The 15,972-nt window shown below is 35.1% G+C and overlaps 1 protein-coding gene across 1 annotated transcript; it reads left to right on the top strand.

The window, feature by feature from the left end:
- On the top strand, positions 1,436-5,752 carry LOC107606714 (protein FAR1-RELATED SEQUENCE 5-like). Its single transcript, XM_016308744.1, has 8 exons — positions 1,436-1,558; positions 2,008-2,073; positions 2,470-2,535; positions 3,286-3,330; positions 3,451-4,196; positions 4,285-4,357; positions 4,429-4,681; positions 4,935-5,752. The coding sequence occupies exons 1-8, from the start codon at positions 1,436-1,438 to the stop codon at positions 5,750-5,752; spliced, it is 2,190 nt and encodes a 729-aa protein (XP_016164230.1).

The following is a 15,972-nucleotide window of genomic DNA, read 5'->3' on the forward strand; positions in this document are numbered from 1 at the left end:
TATGATAATATATCTTTTGTGAGATTTATTTAAAATTTTTTTGCGTCGTTTTAACTATGTAATTAATCATTTTTGCTTGAATATTTTATGTTTTTTAATTATTTTTGCTAAGGTGACAATGCGAATTGATTGTCTCTATAAAGATTTTTGTTCTAACAGTGTATGTTATATATAAAGGTAGAAATTCGGGTACAGTTAACTTCATGTAAAGTTGATAAATGAGAGTCGTTAAATAATAATTTAGTCAAATCTGTCAAATTATTTAACTACTCTCAAACTATCAACTTCATATAAAATTAACTATAGCTAAGTTTTTATGGTCATATTTTTTTCTAACATGTAATTGTAATTTTATATGATTGTATTTATATTATGGGTAATGCTAGGTAAACAAAAAAAATAGCCAGAACTTGCCTTATTTAGCATTAATTAATTATCGCAACAATTAATAAATGCTAAATAAGGCAAGTTATGGCTGTTTTTGGCTGATTTTTTTTTGTTACCAAACATTTCTGTTATATTATATTTGTCAAAATTTTCACACAAATTATTTAAGTGATACACATGAATGAATATATTTTGAAAAAACACAAAAATTACAAAATTACACACACAAACCACAAAAAACAAATCCATGACACAGAAAAACACACATTACTACTTTTGGTTTGATGAAAACATAATTAAATCTATCGGCCGTAGTAAAAAACTCGTACATTAATGAAACATACACGACATGATTTGTGAGACAAACAATCAACCCACATCCCCAAAAAGAAAACTGAAAAAAAAAAAAAAATCAGCGAATTAAAATATAATTTAGGATACACATATACAATAGAAAGGAGCTAAAAACTTTCAACCTTGTCACTTGCACGTGGCACCTTAACTCAAAGAAAAAGTATACGTTACCAAGAGAAAGTCTGCCAACTATTACCAACACAAATTAAAAAAAAATTAAAATAAATTTAAATGGCTAAATTAGGTTTAATGTGGGGTCCATGAAAAACATTTTGAAAAAGTAAGGAAATGGTAAACGTGGATCAGGTTAATCTCAAACCAGAGAAACTCAATATCCCAACCCTTTCACGCAATCTCTTTTCTAAGAAACCATCGCCGAACGTCTCTCTCGTACAATTGGCCAAAATTTTCAGTCACCGGGACGCCGCCGTGCCCAATCCGCCAGTGACCGTCTCTCTCCCCGATTCCAATTAGATACAACAACAGCCTCGTGGAAGATAGATGCGACGTGCGTGCATGGTGGTTTCGTGAAACCGTTGTGCCGTGAACTATACCAGGTAATATCTCCATCCTGATTTTAGTAACATCAATAAGAATCTGCAATAGCCTTTCTATTTGCGACACAGACCCTTCCTGGAGCACCGATTTCCGGTGTATGTGTCTGTGTTGAAGACGAGTGCATCACAATATGTCCATGGATACACCAATTTTTGAAGAAGCATTGTCCGGCAGTGCGTATGACGTGAGGGAGAATTCTATTTTCACCGACGTTAATGTTCCGTGTTTGAGTGAAGATGACACACCACATGTAGAACAGGTAATTCTTCTTTTAGTGGCGTCTTTGCTTAGGCCTTCCAGCAACCTTTTTTTAATGTTTTACATCATGAGTTATTAACAGGGATTCAGATGTGTCTTGTTTATTTTTTCTATTTTTTTCTCTACTTAATTTGCTTAATGCGACTTTTTTATAGTGACTTAATGTGTCTTGTAGTGAGTTTTCTTGTGATATACATAGCAATAAATTCAGTTGAGAATGACAATATATTTTGAGCAATGCATTGAGATCCATGTGTTTTTTATCAGATATTTGCAGTTTTAGGAATGGTTAAATGAGCTTTATATTAGGAAATTAAATTTGTATTTTTTTGCTCTATAATTTTTATTTGGGAGTACACAACTTATCCTTGCATGTGTCTTGTTCATTTTAGATCATTCACTCATTTTTTTTTTCAGTTTAAGTTGCTTAATGTGTGTTGTTCATGATAGGTTAATGTGTCTTTTGGTGAATTTTCATGTGATACATTGAGCCATATATTTAAGATGAGAATGAGTGTATATTTTAAGCATACAGAGTCTTTCTTGTTTATTTTTAGCAATACTCTGTGATTTTTTTTTTCAACTTAATTTGCTTAATGTGACTTTTTCATAGAGACTTAATGTCTCTTGTAGTGAATTTTCTTGTGATACACATGGCAATAAATTCAGTTGAGAATGACAATCTATTTTCAGCAATGCATTCAGATCCATGTGTTTTTTACTAGATATTTGCGGTTTTAGGAATGGTTAAACGAGCTTTATATTAGCAAATTGAATTTGTATTTTTTGGCTCTAAAATTTTTATTTGGGAGTACACCAACTTATCCTTGCATGTGTCTTGTTCATTTTAGTATCATTCACTCCTATTTTTTTTCTCAATTTAATTTGCTTAATGTGTGTTGTTCATGGTAGGTTAATGTATCTTTTGATGAATTTTCTTGTGATACATCAAGCCACATAGTTAAGTTGAGAATGAGTGTATATTTTAAGCGTACATAGTATTTCTTGTTTATTTTTACCAATAGTCTGTGTATTTTTTTTTTCAACTTAATTTGCTTAATGTGACTTTTTCATATTGATTGAATGTGTCTTGTACTGAGTTTTTTTGTGATACACATAGTAATAAATTCAGTTGAGAATGACTATATATTTTGAGCAATGCATTGAGATCGATGTGTTTTTTATTAGATATTTGCTGTTTCAGAAATGGTTAAATGAGCTTTATATTAGCAAATTAAATTTGTATTTTTTTTGGCTCTATATTTTTTATTTGGGAGTACACCAGCTAATCCTTAGATGTGTCTTGTTCATTTAAGTATCATTCACTCATATTTTTTTTTTTTTCAGTTTAATTTGCTTAATGTGTGTTGTTCATGGTAGGTTAATATATTTATTACAAGAAAAACATAGTAATTTTTTAAAAAGTAAAAATTCGATTTGTCCATTAGTAGGTATTATCAAAAGTTAGCAGGGATACACTTTATTGCATGAATTGTATTTTATTATTTCTTAGTTTAGCATGTGGAGATGATGTTTCCAGCTATGAGTTTTTTTTTTAATTTTTTTAATTTTTTTTATGGTTTTGATTATCAATAGTACTTTTTTATACCAGTTTAGTTTGGGTTGTCACTTAGTAGGTATTTTCTATTTGTTGGGAAAGTATTTTATTAGTGTTGAATGGTCGATATGTTTCTTGTTTGGTGATATGTCCTCGTTTATCGATTTTAGGGGAAAGAATCTGAAGACGCTATTCAGAAAAAGGATGATGCTACGGTAAGCAATAATGACGTGTGAAATATATTTTATTCTTCTCGCAAAACTAGTGACATATTGGAAATTGTTTAGATTGATGTGGTTTGTGTTGAGTGATGCGTTTTCTGAATGGATTTGCAGGTCCCGGATCACACTGAAATTCCAATGGAGGAAATCCCGTACGTAGGATTGAGATTTAATTCGTTACAGCGGGCACAAGAGTTCTATTCTAATTATGCGAAGAAAGTTGGGTTTGTGACGAGGATTAGGAATACAAACTTTGACAAGACCAGGAAAGAATTAAAGGTACCTATTAATCAATCGATACACTGTAGTCGTGAAGGTTATCGGGAATCTCGAGTGAAGGCAGCAATACGGGTAAAGAGAATAACAACAGCTGGGTGCAAAGCAAGGATGTACGTGATGCTTGATAGGCATAATGATAATTGGCTGGTGACCAAATTAGAATTGAAGCACACCCACGCGTGTTCTGCCGAGCAAGCTGTACATTACAGTGAGTACAGGGAACTGACCATGCATGCCAAGTGTGTGATTCAGAACAACGATGAGGCTGGCATACGGCCTAACAAGACTTATCTCGCACTGGCAAATGAGGTTGGTGGGTCATCAAAGTTGGGTTACTCAGAAAAGGATGTTAGGAACTATATAACGAGGAATTTGCGCTGTGCTGATGTAAACGAAGATGTGAAGGAAATGATTAGATATTTCATGCGAATGAGAGATATAAACCCGAATTTCTTCTATGCAGTTGATGTGGACGAAACTAACAAGTTTAAGAGTGCGATATGGGTAGATGCAAGATGCAGGGCATCGTATGAATATTTTGGAGATGTGGTATCGTTTGATACAACGTATAGAAGGAACAAGTATGTTTGTGTTTTTGTCTCCATTATAAGGGTTTACATTTTTCCAACAATATTGTGATTTAGTAATTTTTGGCTGTCTTTCTTGCAGGCATGGACTTCCGTTTGCATCTTTCGTTGGTGTCATCACGGCAAGTCCACACTACTTGGATGTGCTTTGTTGGGTAATGAGGAAATTCCTAGCTTTGAATGGGTCTTTAAAAACTGGTTAAATTGCATGGGAAATCCCCCACAGGCCATCATCACGGACCAGTGCAAATCCATATTTGGCGCAATTAAGAATGTCTTCCCAAATACTAGACACCGATGGTGTATATGGCACATAATGAAGAAGATACCACATAAGCTCGGAGGATATGCTAAATACAGGGAAATAGATGATAAAATGCATGGCACTGTTTGGAATGCCCATTCTGAAGCGTCTTTTGAGAAAGATTGGTGTGCATTCGTTAATGAGTTTAACCTACAAAAAAATAAATGGCTATCAGGTTTGTGCTTTATAGTGCTCTTGTATTATTTTTGGATGGTGGGTATGTTTGGAAGGTTCGGTTTTTACTTTACTCGATTTCAACCACCGTTGTCATCGGATGATAGGTAACCTATTTGGATACTTTTACGAAAAATTTTTATTTGAGACGTCGATGTATAGTTAGTTCACTAAGTCTTTAGTGGTGTACTGTGATGTAGCTATTTATTCATGATGATGATTCCCGATTTGATATGTATGTTTTGGTTTTGTAGGCCTTTACGAAGATCGGAGAATGTGGGTTCCAATATATTTCCAAGGTGAATTTTGGGCTGGTATGAGAAGTACCCAACGGAGTGAGAGTATGCACGCCTTTTTCGGTGGTTACCTGCATTGTAAAAGTGGACTGGTTCAGTTCGTGCATGAGTATGATAATGTGCTTGGGAACAAAGAGCAAAAAGAACTGGAGGATGATGCTGCAGACTCTAAAGGAGTTGTTCCATGTTCATCGAGCTCTACAATTGAAAGACAATTTCAGCGTGAGTACACAACCTCTAAGTTTAGAGAAGTCCAACATGAATTCAGTAAAAGAGGGGATTGTATAGTTCGTGGGGTCACTCAAGAGGGTGATTTGTTTCGGGTGACCGTCAACGAGCAATACCTATTGTATGGGGAGCCCAGATCTTGGAAGTACAGTGTTGAGTTTGACCCCAAGACACACAAGATTCGGTGCGAATGCAACATGTTTGGCTCAAGATGTATTATTTGTTGCCACTGTCTTGCTGTGTTGTTTTATTATGGAGTAGACACAGTACCATCTTGCTATGTTATCCATCGATGGAGCAAGAATGTACAGCGAAAACACACCTTCATCAAGAGCAGCCATGATAAGAAGCGATCGGACGAAAGCCACAACTTATTTAGACGACTGTGTTCACACTTCTACAATGTAGCACAAGATTTTGTGACATGTGAAGAAGAAGCGGCCATGCTACATTCGGGTCTTGATCAGTTAAGGTCAAAGTTGCTTGACTGTCGTGTGAACTTGCTGTCCAGGCGTGTTCCAAGTTCACAAAATAGCACGGTCACATAGGGTGGCCCCCATCTTGGTGAATCTGACATCCAAGGTCCTTCAAAGGTTTCAACGAAGGGTCGGCCGAGAATGAAGAGGCTTGGATCTGAACTCGACGCCTCAATCAAGAACTCTATGCGAAGAAAGAAGAAGAATCCACCGCTGGTAAGCGAAGACACATCCCGATGGAGACATTTCCTAGAAAGTCACAACTAGAAGACACTTCCTGGAACAAGACACATCCCTATGAAGACACATTCGTAAAAGACACATCTCGATGACGAATCATCCCTATGAAGACACCTCGTAAAAAGTCACTGCTAGAGGACACTTCTTGAAAAAGACACATCCATATCTAGCCACCAGCAACATGTCACAGCAGAAAACACTTCTCCCAGAAAAGACACATCTGAATTTAAACAACATCCGAACCAAAACATTGGTAAAAAACACATGTATTGGGTGACAGACCTATGGAAAGCCACCTGTAAGAATCCACAGCTAAAACAGACACATAAATTAGAATTTACACCTCCACCAAAACAGAGTTCTGTTTTCAGTCACCTGCGTGCAAAATATGAGTATAGTGTGCACAAAATTATCCCAAACCAACCAAGGTGCAAAAGACAAAATCCATATAAATATGAAATGCATTATCGTTGAATTAACCAATAAAGTTTGTCAAGGTCTATAGTGCAACTACCTATAAACAACCTAACAATCCAAAATAAATAGTCCCATTGTGTATGAAAAGTAATTTGTCTAGTTCCAACAAAATATAGCATAGGATGTGAGGATATTCCCTCCACATGTAAACAAGGACGTTATCTAGAGCCTTCATCTACCCATATGTTAGATCCTTTTGGTGGACTTTTTCTTCGGCTTTCCTCCAACCCGCCGAAGTATGCTCTTCGTATTAGGAGCTGTGAATGGAGTTCTAACCTCCATACGTTTGTTCCTTGGTTGGTTGCGGCGCACAGGTGGTAGAGCACGGCTGTCAAGGGCATTCAAGGCAGCTCCAATGGATATATTCTTGTGACATAGGATGATGTCCAATATTATTTCCAGCCTGTATAACTTGACGACGTCCTGCATATAAAAATCAATGTTAAAGAAATGCTTATCGGTACAGACATTAACATTTGAATACAAAATATGGTAATAAGGTATATAGGTTAGCGAGCTCACATATTCCCAGTCATTTAGTTTCTTATCTTCGGTCCAGTACTCCATGTATTTTATTGTATAGACACCACAGTCAAATCTAAGCGAACGGAAAAAATGTAATTTTATTAGTGGAACAACCCAATGTAACTAAACAATTAATACATTGCGAGTTCTTGGAGGGAAGAGTCACCCATTTGGCTGAATTGGCACAGAGGCATAAGTGCAAGGCAGGCCTTTTTGTGTGGGCCTATAAGTTGGGATGGCCACCTGTGCAATGTCTTCAATGATCCTCGCCTAAGACACAAATAACTAAACTTAAACGGAATACTAGAAGAACGGTTAAATAGAGCTTAATAGGGATGAGCTGGTGAGGTACCGCATATGAATCTAGCCTGCTCCGTGCTGTATCAGGTTTACTGTATATGCTATCCAGTACAAACAGCCTTTTCCCGGATACATTAAATGCATACACCCACCAGTGACGGGTGATACATACAGGAAAAAACCACTGCACAACCAACCATTGTAACTAGGTATATTACTTGCATTTACAAAGGAAAACAAATATCTTTTGTGATAATGCAACGATTATAGTAAGTTATTGCTCTGCAAACATACGTACCCAATTTCTATTTGAAGCGATTTCCTTGTCGAAATAACTAGTATCAGCACCAAAGTTTTGACCCAATCCGACATACGTTGGATTCGGTCCATCATGATAGTTTTCCAGATTCTTTGGGACCAAAACCATTTCCTGCACAAGTACAAATTATCAAAAGTTCATAAACTGTACTGTAAATAAATCTTTAATATTGACGTTTCCTTACCAGAATCCCGGGACACACGCAATAAAAGTCACGTGTGAATCTTTTGAGACCTGAATCATTGAATGCGCAACACATCCAGTGTACAACCTACATAACCGATTTGTAAACTCATCAATGTCGACAACGCGTGAGCAACAAACAAACTGCAGAAACATTATTTTTCGTTACATACCTTGTTATTCAGCCATGCACGTGGTCTCAGTGTGCACACATCCTTCCTTGATAGCACTAGGTTTGGTCTACCCTCATATGACGCCAAAGTTTCGTGGCTATCAAGAGAAGTGTTCACAGCCCATCCTCTGATTCTTTGTTCTTCCCGCTCGGTGATTTTCCGACCCCGAAGTAATGGATGAATAGGTCGGGGAGGAGAGGGTGAGGGTGATTTAAAGAGTTGCGTCAGACCAAGAGAGAAAGAGGGGCGTTGTGGACTTGGAGTGCGGTAGGAAGAACCTCTAGGAATGATTGCCTGGATCGGGTCTATGCTAATGGGTCTCGATGGGTAAACGCCTTTTTCTATATTTGCCTAAATCAATTCGCACTCCGGATCCCGCTGAGATAAGATGGCAGGATGCCTGTTTGGAATTAAAAATAAATGCAGTGGTCAACCTTAGGAATTGTTTGGGAGGCTATTTAAACAAAAAAAATTTTATACTACTATCGGAAACAATGTTATGTAGTAATAACTTGCCTGTCAAAAAATTCAGAAGAATATTCCTCAACCCCCGGAAACTCAACCAATTCTGTTGATGGTGTTTTTGGTTCAGGAGCAACTGTCTCAGTTGGTTGATTAGATGAGTGCGACTGCATGCTTGTGATGATTTTCCCTTCTACCATACCGCGCTGAGGTGTCTTCCTTTGAAGAGTTTTGATGCGGATTCTGATGCCAATGGGCTGGTCATCGTCGTCATCATCTTCTGAAATCCCTGTTTGATGGGTTGTGCGCAATGATGCCCTGCTAAATCCCCCTTTCATAGTGGATCCCTGAAACCACAATATCAAACAAGTTTTTCACAAACTCCTCAAAGTGGTTTCACAGTACACAGAGAACCCAATGCTAAATGACAGAGCATTACACTTAGGTTTATTAAATAATGACACAATCAATAACCAGTTTAACAATAACTTTAACCATTGCAGATGTTCCAAACTGCATAGCTGCAAGTAACAAATACTAACAAGGAACATCTTGATCACCTTATGGTCCTCTTTTTTCTTTGTCTTATTAGTCGTGCCTGCATCCTCAGCCCTCATACATGATTGAGGTGTCATCCTTGATACAGATCTCCGGCGCAATCTCTTTGCAATTGGCTCGTCGTCATCGTCATCACCGTCCGACGCAACTGCATGTGTATCCGGGTCCTTGGAAACCTCTCTAACTCCATCCAGGTGAGATAATAGCAATGAACATGAAGACCGAAACAACACTAAACAATTCAGTGGTATGTAATAAGTAAAGGTATACTCACCTCCGGGAGGGATACCAAAAAGACGTTGAAAGAGCTCCGGTAAAATACGGATGTTCCCATTTTCTAGCTTGAGGGTGCTCGTTTCAGTGTCATATGCTTTGGCCAACATCACCATTATGCCTTGCCTCACTTGCCACTTCGGAACAAGCTTCAGGAAACCAAAACCAATTTCTTCAATCTCATCAAGCTTTGCTTGATCCTGATTGGTTTCCAGTTCTTTAAACAAGTCGGCGATGTAACATGGTGAGCATCTTGTCTCTAGTAATTTCTAGAAAACATATGACGGGACAGTCAGAATAAAAAAATTGAATGCGATCTATAACAAGAACACAAATTGTGTATGAGTTGTTACCGGCTTTCCCATGTATATAAGTTGGTCTCTGTGTAAATAGCAGAAATTGAATCCAATTATAATCTTCACCTGTGTTATCCAAAGTCAACTACTCTAACATAACAGAAATCAATAATGAAAAAAAAAGCATTTACTTAACCTACTTATAATCATAGTACACTAATCTAATGTACAAGACACATCTGAGATAAAGTACGAACACTCTCACAGGCAAATTATTAGACACACCAATTATATTCTTAATTTGCTAATAAAAATTCTTAGATATATTTCAAAAAATCAGCTAAGTGTTAAAAGAAGCCTCAACAATTGTAAAATCTTTGTGGACCATTGCTCTTGTTGCAAAAAAAATTACCGCATCTTCTTAACGTATTTGTATAATCATATGCCCAATTTTAGTAAGAAAAAAATATGAGTGAATGATGCTAAAGTGAACAAGACACATCTAAGGATTAGTTGGTGTACTCCCAAATAAAAAACATAGAGCGAAAAAAAATTCAAATTATAATTGGCTAATATAAATCTCATGTATCTAATAAAAAATACATTGATCTCTATGCATTGCTCAAAATATATAGTTATTCTCAACTAAATTTATTGCTATGTGTATCACAAGAAAACTCAGTACAAGACACATTCAATCAATATGAAAAAGTCACATTAAGCAAATTAAGTTGAAAAAAAATACACAGAGTATTGCTAAAAATAAACAAGAAATACTATGTATGCTTAAAATATACACTCATTCTCAACTTAACTATGTGGCTCGATGTATCACAAGAAAATTCACCAAAAGACACATTAACCTACCATGAACAACACACATTAAGCAAATTAAACTGAGAAAAAAAAATAGGAGTGAATGATACTAAAATGAACAAGACACATGCAAGGATAAGTTGGTGTACTCCCAAATAAAAATTATAGAGCCAAAAAATACAAATTCAATTTGCTGATATAAAGCTCATTTAACCATTCCTAAAACCGCAAATATCTAGTAAAAAACACATGGATATGAATGCATTGCTGAAAATAGATTGTCATTCTCAACTGAATTTATTGCCATTTGTATCACAAGAAAATTCACTACAAGACACATTAAGTCTCTATGAAAAAGTCACATTAAGCAAATTAAGTTTAGGAAAAAAATAGAAAAAATAAACAGGACACATGCAAGGATAAGTTGGTGTACTCCCAAATAAAAAATATAGAGTCAAAAAAATTCAAATTTAATTTGCTAATATAAATCTCATTTAACCATTTCTAAAATCGCAAATATCTAATAAAAAACACTCTCAACTGAATTTATTGCTATGTGTATCACAAGAAAATTCACTACAAGACACATTAAGTCTCTATGAAAAAGTCACATTAAGCAAATTAAGTTGAAAAAAAAAAATCACAGAGTATTGCTAAAAAATAAACAAGAAAGACTATATATGCTTAAATATGTACAGTCATTCTCAACTTAAATATATGGCTCAATGAATCACATGAAAATTCAACAAAAGACACATTAACCTATCATGAACAACACACATTAAGCAACTTAAACTGAGAAAAAAAATATAAGTGAATGGTCTAAAATGAACAAGACACATGCAAGGATAAGTTGTTGTACTCCCAAATAAAAATTATAGAGCAAAAAAATACAAACTCAATTTCCTAATATAAAGCTCATTTAACCATTCCTATAAAAAGCTCATTTAACACATTTAACACATTTAGTCACTATAAAAAAAGTCGCATTAAGCAAATTAAGTTGAGAAAAAAAAAATAGAAAAAATAAGCAAGACACATCTGGGGTTAACTACTTGTACTCTCAAACTAAAATTGATAGACCCAAAAATTACAACATCAATCTGGAAACAAAAAGGTAATATAAACTTTTTCTTCCATAAGAGCAACATGTTAAATCAGACCACACTAATCACATAAACAATTTACAAACTGTAACTCAGTGGATCAAGAAACGACAAATCATTTAAAATAAAAAAATTGGATCCCAATTCGCTTTTAAACCCAAACAACGATTACATCAATTATTTAGCCTAATTGTAAAATAATATTACCAACTTGAGTACGAAAATGGACATGTCAAAAAAGGAAACATACCCTCAAAATTATCTCAAAATTTAATAAAGACACATCTGAATAAATCATATTACTAAAGTATGTTACACTTAAAAAATTATATTATAACATCCTTCTATCATAAATAAATTATACCAATAAAGTTCCTGTAACAATTTTAAATCTCAAAACTGATGAAAAGGTACTAAATAATCTGACAACGACAACAATTTCGTCAACGAAGGTGACCACAGCGACACTAAACTAAATAATATTTTCCTGTCTGCAAATAACACAACATAGACATATGGAATAAACTACAAATAACCCCGACGAAAAAAAAATTGAATAACTGATCACAACATTTTTGTCAAAGAACTGATGCAACACAGTATAAGCAACCTCCTTCGTATAGGAATAAGATCACCAAAAAAACACATCAATACACCAACATCCAAGTTCGTTCACAGCCAAGAGACACAGACACATGTTTAATCCTTCCCAATTCAAAAAATGTAATACTCAGATTTACACATACAAGTTCTAATTTAAATTTCAAATACCCACTAACCTCGTAGTGTCGCGGTGGTGCCCAAGTTGGTTCAAGGACGGACCAGATGCGTTTTCAAGGCTCCTATGATGAGCACCTGCAACAGACCAAACGGCTTCGCAGCGAACATCGGACGATAATCTAGACGTGGTGGTTTCGTCGCCCGCCGGAGTTGACTTTCCCTTGACGGCGGAGACTGGCGGAGACGGTAACAAAGGATTTTATTTGGCCCTGGATGCGGATAAGGAAGGTTGGGAGAGATGGTCCACCTTCAGTCAATTTGGGGAATGGTAATTTAGGTTAATGTGGTAAATTAGGATTAAACCATAGTTAAATTAGATGTGGCTTTATTTACTAGATGGGCTTCATGCCCAGCCCAACTCAAGTTGGCAGATTTTGGCAGATAAAAAGTTGGTAATGTAGCACTACTGTAACTCAAAATAGCAGTTAGAAGATCAAAGTAGAGTCGAAACTGCGCCAAGGCATAGAAAGCCACGGGTATGGAAGTGGCAGCATAGAAAGGAAACAAGAACGTCTTGTACTTGTGATTGATAATGAAGAAATGGCCGCAACAAAAGGAAACAAACATGGCTATGATGGACACAAACAGAGAACTCAACCCTAGAAGCAGTTTCGTCGGCAATCCTCTGCGAAAATCCCTTGCTTCTTTTCGAGAAGTCAGGATGGCCAGGAACATTATCAGTCCGGTGACGGAGAAACAAAGTCCAATAAGGGACGAAACTGTGAATGCCTCGAATGCCGGTTGTCTTTCTAGCAAAGGCTTACCTTCGTCGCTTGTCCCTCCGGGGACAGCGCTTGCTGTGGCAAAGGAAACACCGGCTACTAGCCCTGCTACAACAGAGCAGGATTCCGATGTTTCCCTTAGCCACTCACTACCTTCTTTGACGAGATCTTTGTGCTCTGTCTTGAAGATTTCTCTTGCTTTTTTTGAATTCTTGTTGGTTCTATAATTGAAGTGTTGTGGCACAATGTTCTTGATATACTGCAAAATCTATGGATAGATGGTAGAATATTGTGTGAAATTCTATTAAGACAACGTTGATACATCATACATCTCAGTTCACTTGAGTGAAGATTAATGTCCAGATACACATTCATATCGATTCATTGAAAACCGAAAATAAATAATTGGAAGAAAAAAATTTTTTTTATCAAACAATTTTATATTAATAATATTTAGTTATATACAAATTAAAAAATAGTTATTTTTAATTAGTCGTTATGATTTTCGAATGATGCTTTAGAAAGTACATGAAACTCAGCTTCACCACTGGATTTACTCACACAATGTTATTTTTTGCTAGACCAAACCATCAAATTCTGTCCTAGATACACACAATAGCCTAAGGTAGATCTTCGGTCGTCCAAATCAGAGGCTCAATAATCAACATCTGAAAAGGAAAAAAAATTCTTAATTTCAGGTATGAGTCAACATTTTAGGTATCACCTTCTTAATTTTTTTTTCTTCTTCTATAGTTAATCGTCGTCACTTTTAATTCTAGATACAATCACAAAGTAACAAAAACACAAATTACATCAATTTTCTGAAACTTCTCTAATAAAATTAGACTTTACCATAATAATTATATCATCGTGTTTCAGGTGGGAAGAATGAATTAAAGTAACATTCTTCTTTAACCCCTTTTGGGAGGATAGATGGCTACCGGCTGGAGTATTGAAAGATATGTTTCCTAGGCTTTTCTCGGTCTCAACTCTTCATGAATCTGTGATAGCAGACTGTGGCTTTTGGGATGGGCTAGTGTAGATTTGGAGTTTCCAGTGGAGGAGAGAGTTGTTCCAGTGGGAGTTGGACTTAGTACACCAGTTTCATGAGATCTTACAGTCATTCAAGCTTACAAAAGGGAGGGAAGATAGTGTGATATGAAAATTTGATAAAACAGGTGACTACTCAACAAAATCCTTTGTGCGAGTGATGCAGGAGGAAGTCCTACCGGAGGAGGTTACCAGCTATAGCTTCACTAGTGCTGTTTGGAAAGGATTTGTCCCCCCGAGGGTTGAACTCCTTTCTTGGTTTGCGTTAGTCGGAAGGGTCAACACAAAGGATCGACTGTGCAGATTACTTCGCTTTCCTTTTTTTTTTTTTAAATCTTTAATTGTTAGTATTAAAAGAAATAAAAAGGAACGCCAATGTAGTAACGGCGCTAATACTATTGAAGGAAAGAATTATTCACCGGTGTTGTTATAGCCAAGCTATTGTTAAGAAGCATAAGGGTAACTTAAGAATAAATCTCTACGTCGAAACAAAATATTTAATCAAATCTAACCAAGTTGTTATAACCGCTTTTTAAATAGAGCCTTCTCTTCTGTTTTCTTTTCCTTCTCCTTTTACTCCTCATTCTCTTTTTCCTTCTTCTTCTTTCCTATTCATGCACATAGGTTCTTCTTCTTCTCTCATTCTTCTTTCGTTATCGTCATCACCAACAACACCAATATTTTACTAATATCTTTATTAGTTCTAATTGTCTCTAGTGCCATCATTAAATAATTTTGGTTCATTTTTTAGTTTATTTCGGTTTATTTTTGTATTAATTGAGGTTCACTTGATGTGACTGATAAGTATTAACCAAATTTTTTATTTTTTAAGTAATTTTGGTTCATTCCTTAGTATAATTGAAGTTCAAAAATAAAATTGATGTGTGTTATGTTGATGATTGAGTCTTTTTGACTACTTGTTCAAAATTGAATTAATTTCAGTTCATTTATGTATTAATTGAGGTCCACTTGATGCTATTGATAAGTATTGACTAAATTTTTTAACAAAGAAGAATGAAATTATTCATTATCACTTTATTCAATTGCATTAGATTCCATTTCATTCTATTCAATTAGTCAGTTTTGAACAAGCAGTCAAAAAGACTCAATCATCAACAAAAACACATCGAATTTTTTTTTAGATCCAAATGAACCTCAAATAAACTAAGAAATGAACCGAAATTACTCGAGGAATAAAAAATTCGGTCAATACTTAACAACGGCATCAAGTAAACTTCAATTAACACACAAATGAACTGAAATTAGTTCAATTTTGAACAAGTAATAAAAAAGACTCAATCATCAACAAAAACACATCCAATCTATTTCTGGATCTAAATGAACCTCAATTAAACTAAGAAATGAACCGAAATTACTTTTAAGGAATAAAAAATTTAGTCAATACTTATCAGCAGTATCAGGTGAACTTCAATTAACACACAAATGAACTGAAATTAGTTTAGTTTTGAACAAGCAATCAAAAAGACTCAATCATCAACAGAAATACATCAAATTCATTTCTGAATCCATATGAATCTCAATTAAAGTAAGGAGAAAAAGAAAAAAAAATGCAGCAACAATAGCAGCAATAAAAGAACAACGATTAAGAGAAAATACGTGAAGAAGAAATAAGAAGGCAATGAAAAAAGAGGTGGAATGCGAAGAAGAATGAGAAATAACACAAAGAAGAAGAAAGATATGTTTGTATTCCTGAAGCGCGTATATACATACTGGTGTAACGAAAGTGACTTTTTTTGAGTTTAGACCAACTTAATTAGATTTAGTTGTCAAAAAGATTTAGATGTATAGCTGATCTTTTTTATCCCTTTGTTTTTTTTTTTTTTTATTATGGTTTATATTCTTAAGAGATATAAATATTTATATGCGTCTTGTTATTGACTTAATTTTTTAAAATGAGTAATTTTATGATATAATATTAAAAGAAATCTATAATTTGAAGGTTTAGACGTTAATTTTTGTGATTCTCAACCAAAAAAATTAAGACAAAAGGC

This window comes from Arachis ipaensis, chromosome B07, assembly GCF_000816755.2.
Source record: "Arachis ipaensis cultivar K30076 chromosome B07, Araip1.1, whole genome shotgun sequence".
Classification (NCBI taxonomy): Eukaryota; Viridiplantae; Streptophyta; class Magnoliopsida; order Fabales; family Fabaceae; genus Arachis; species Arachis ipaensis.

Bases quoted from the DNA above. Each gene is read 5' to 3' on its own strand.
- LOC107606714 (XM_016308744.1), top strand. From the start codon at position 1,436: ATGGATACACCAATTTTTGAAGAAGCATTGTCCGGCAGTGCGTATGAC. The intron at 2,074-2,469 runs GTATATTTTAAG...TGTTCATGGTAG, and splicing joins TATTTAAGATGAGAATGAGT to GTTAATGTATCTTTTGATGA. The intron at 4,682-4,934 runs GTTTGTGCTTTA...TTGGTTTTGTAG, and splicing joins AAAAAATAAATGGCTATCAG to GCCTTTACGAAGATCGGAGA.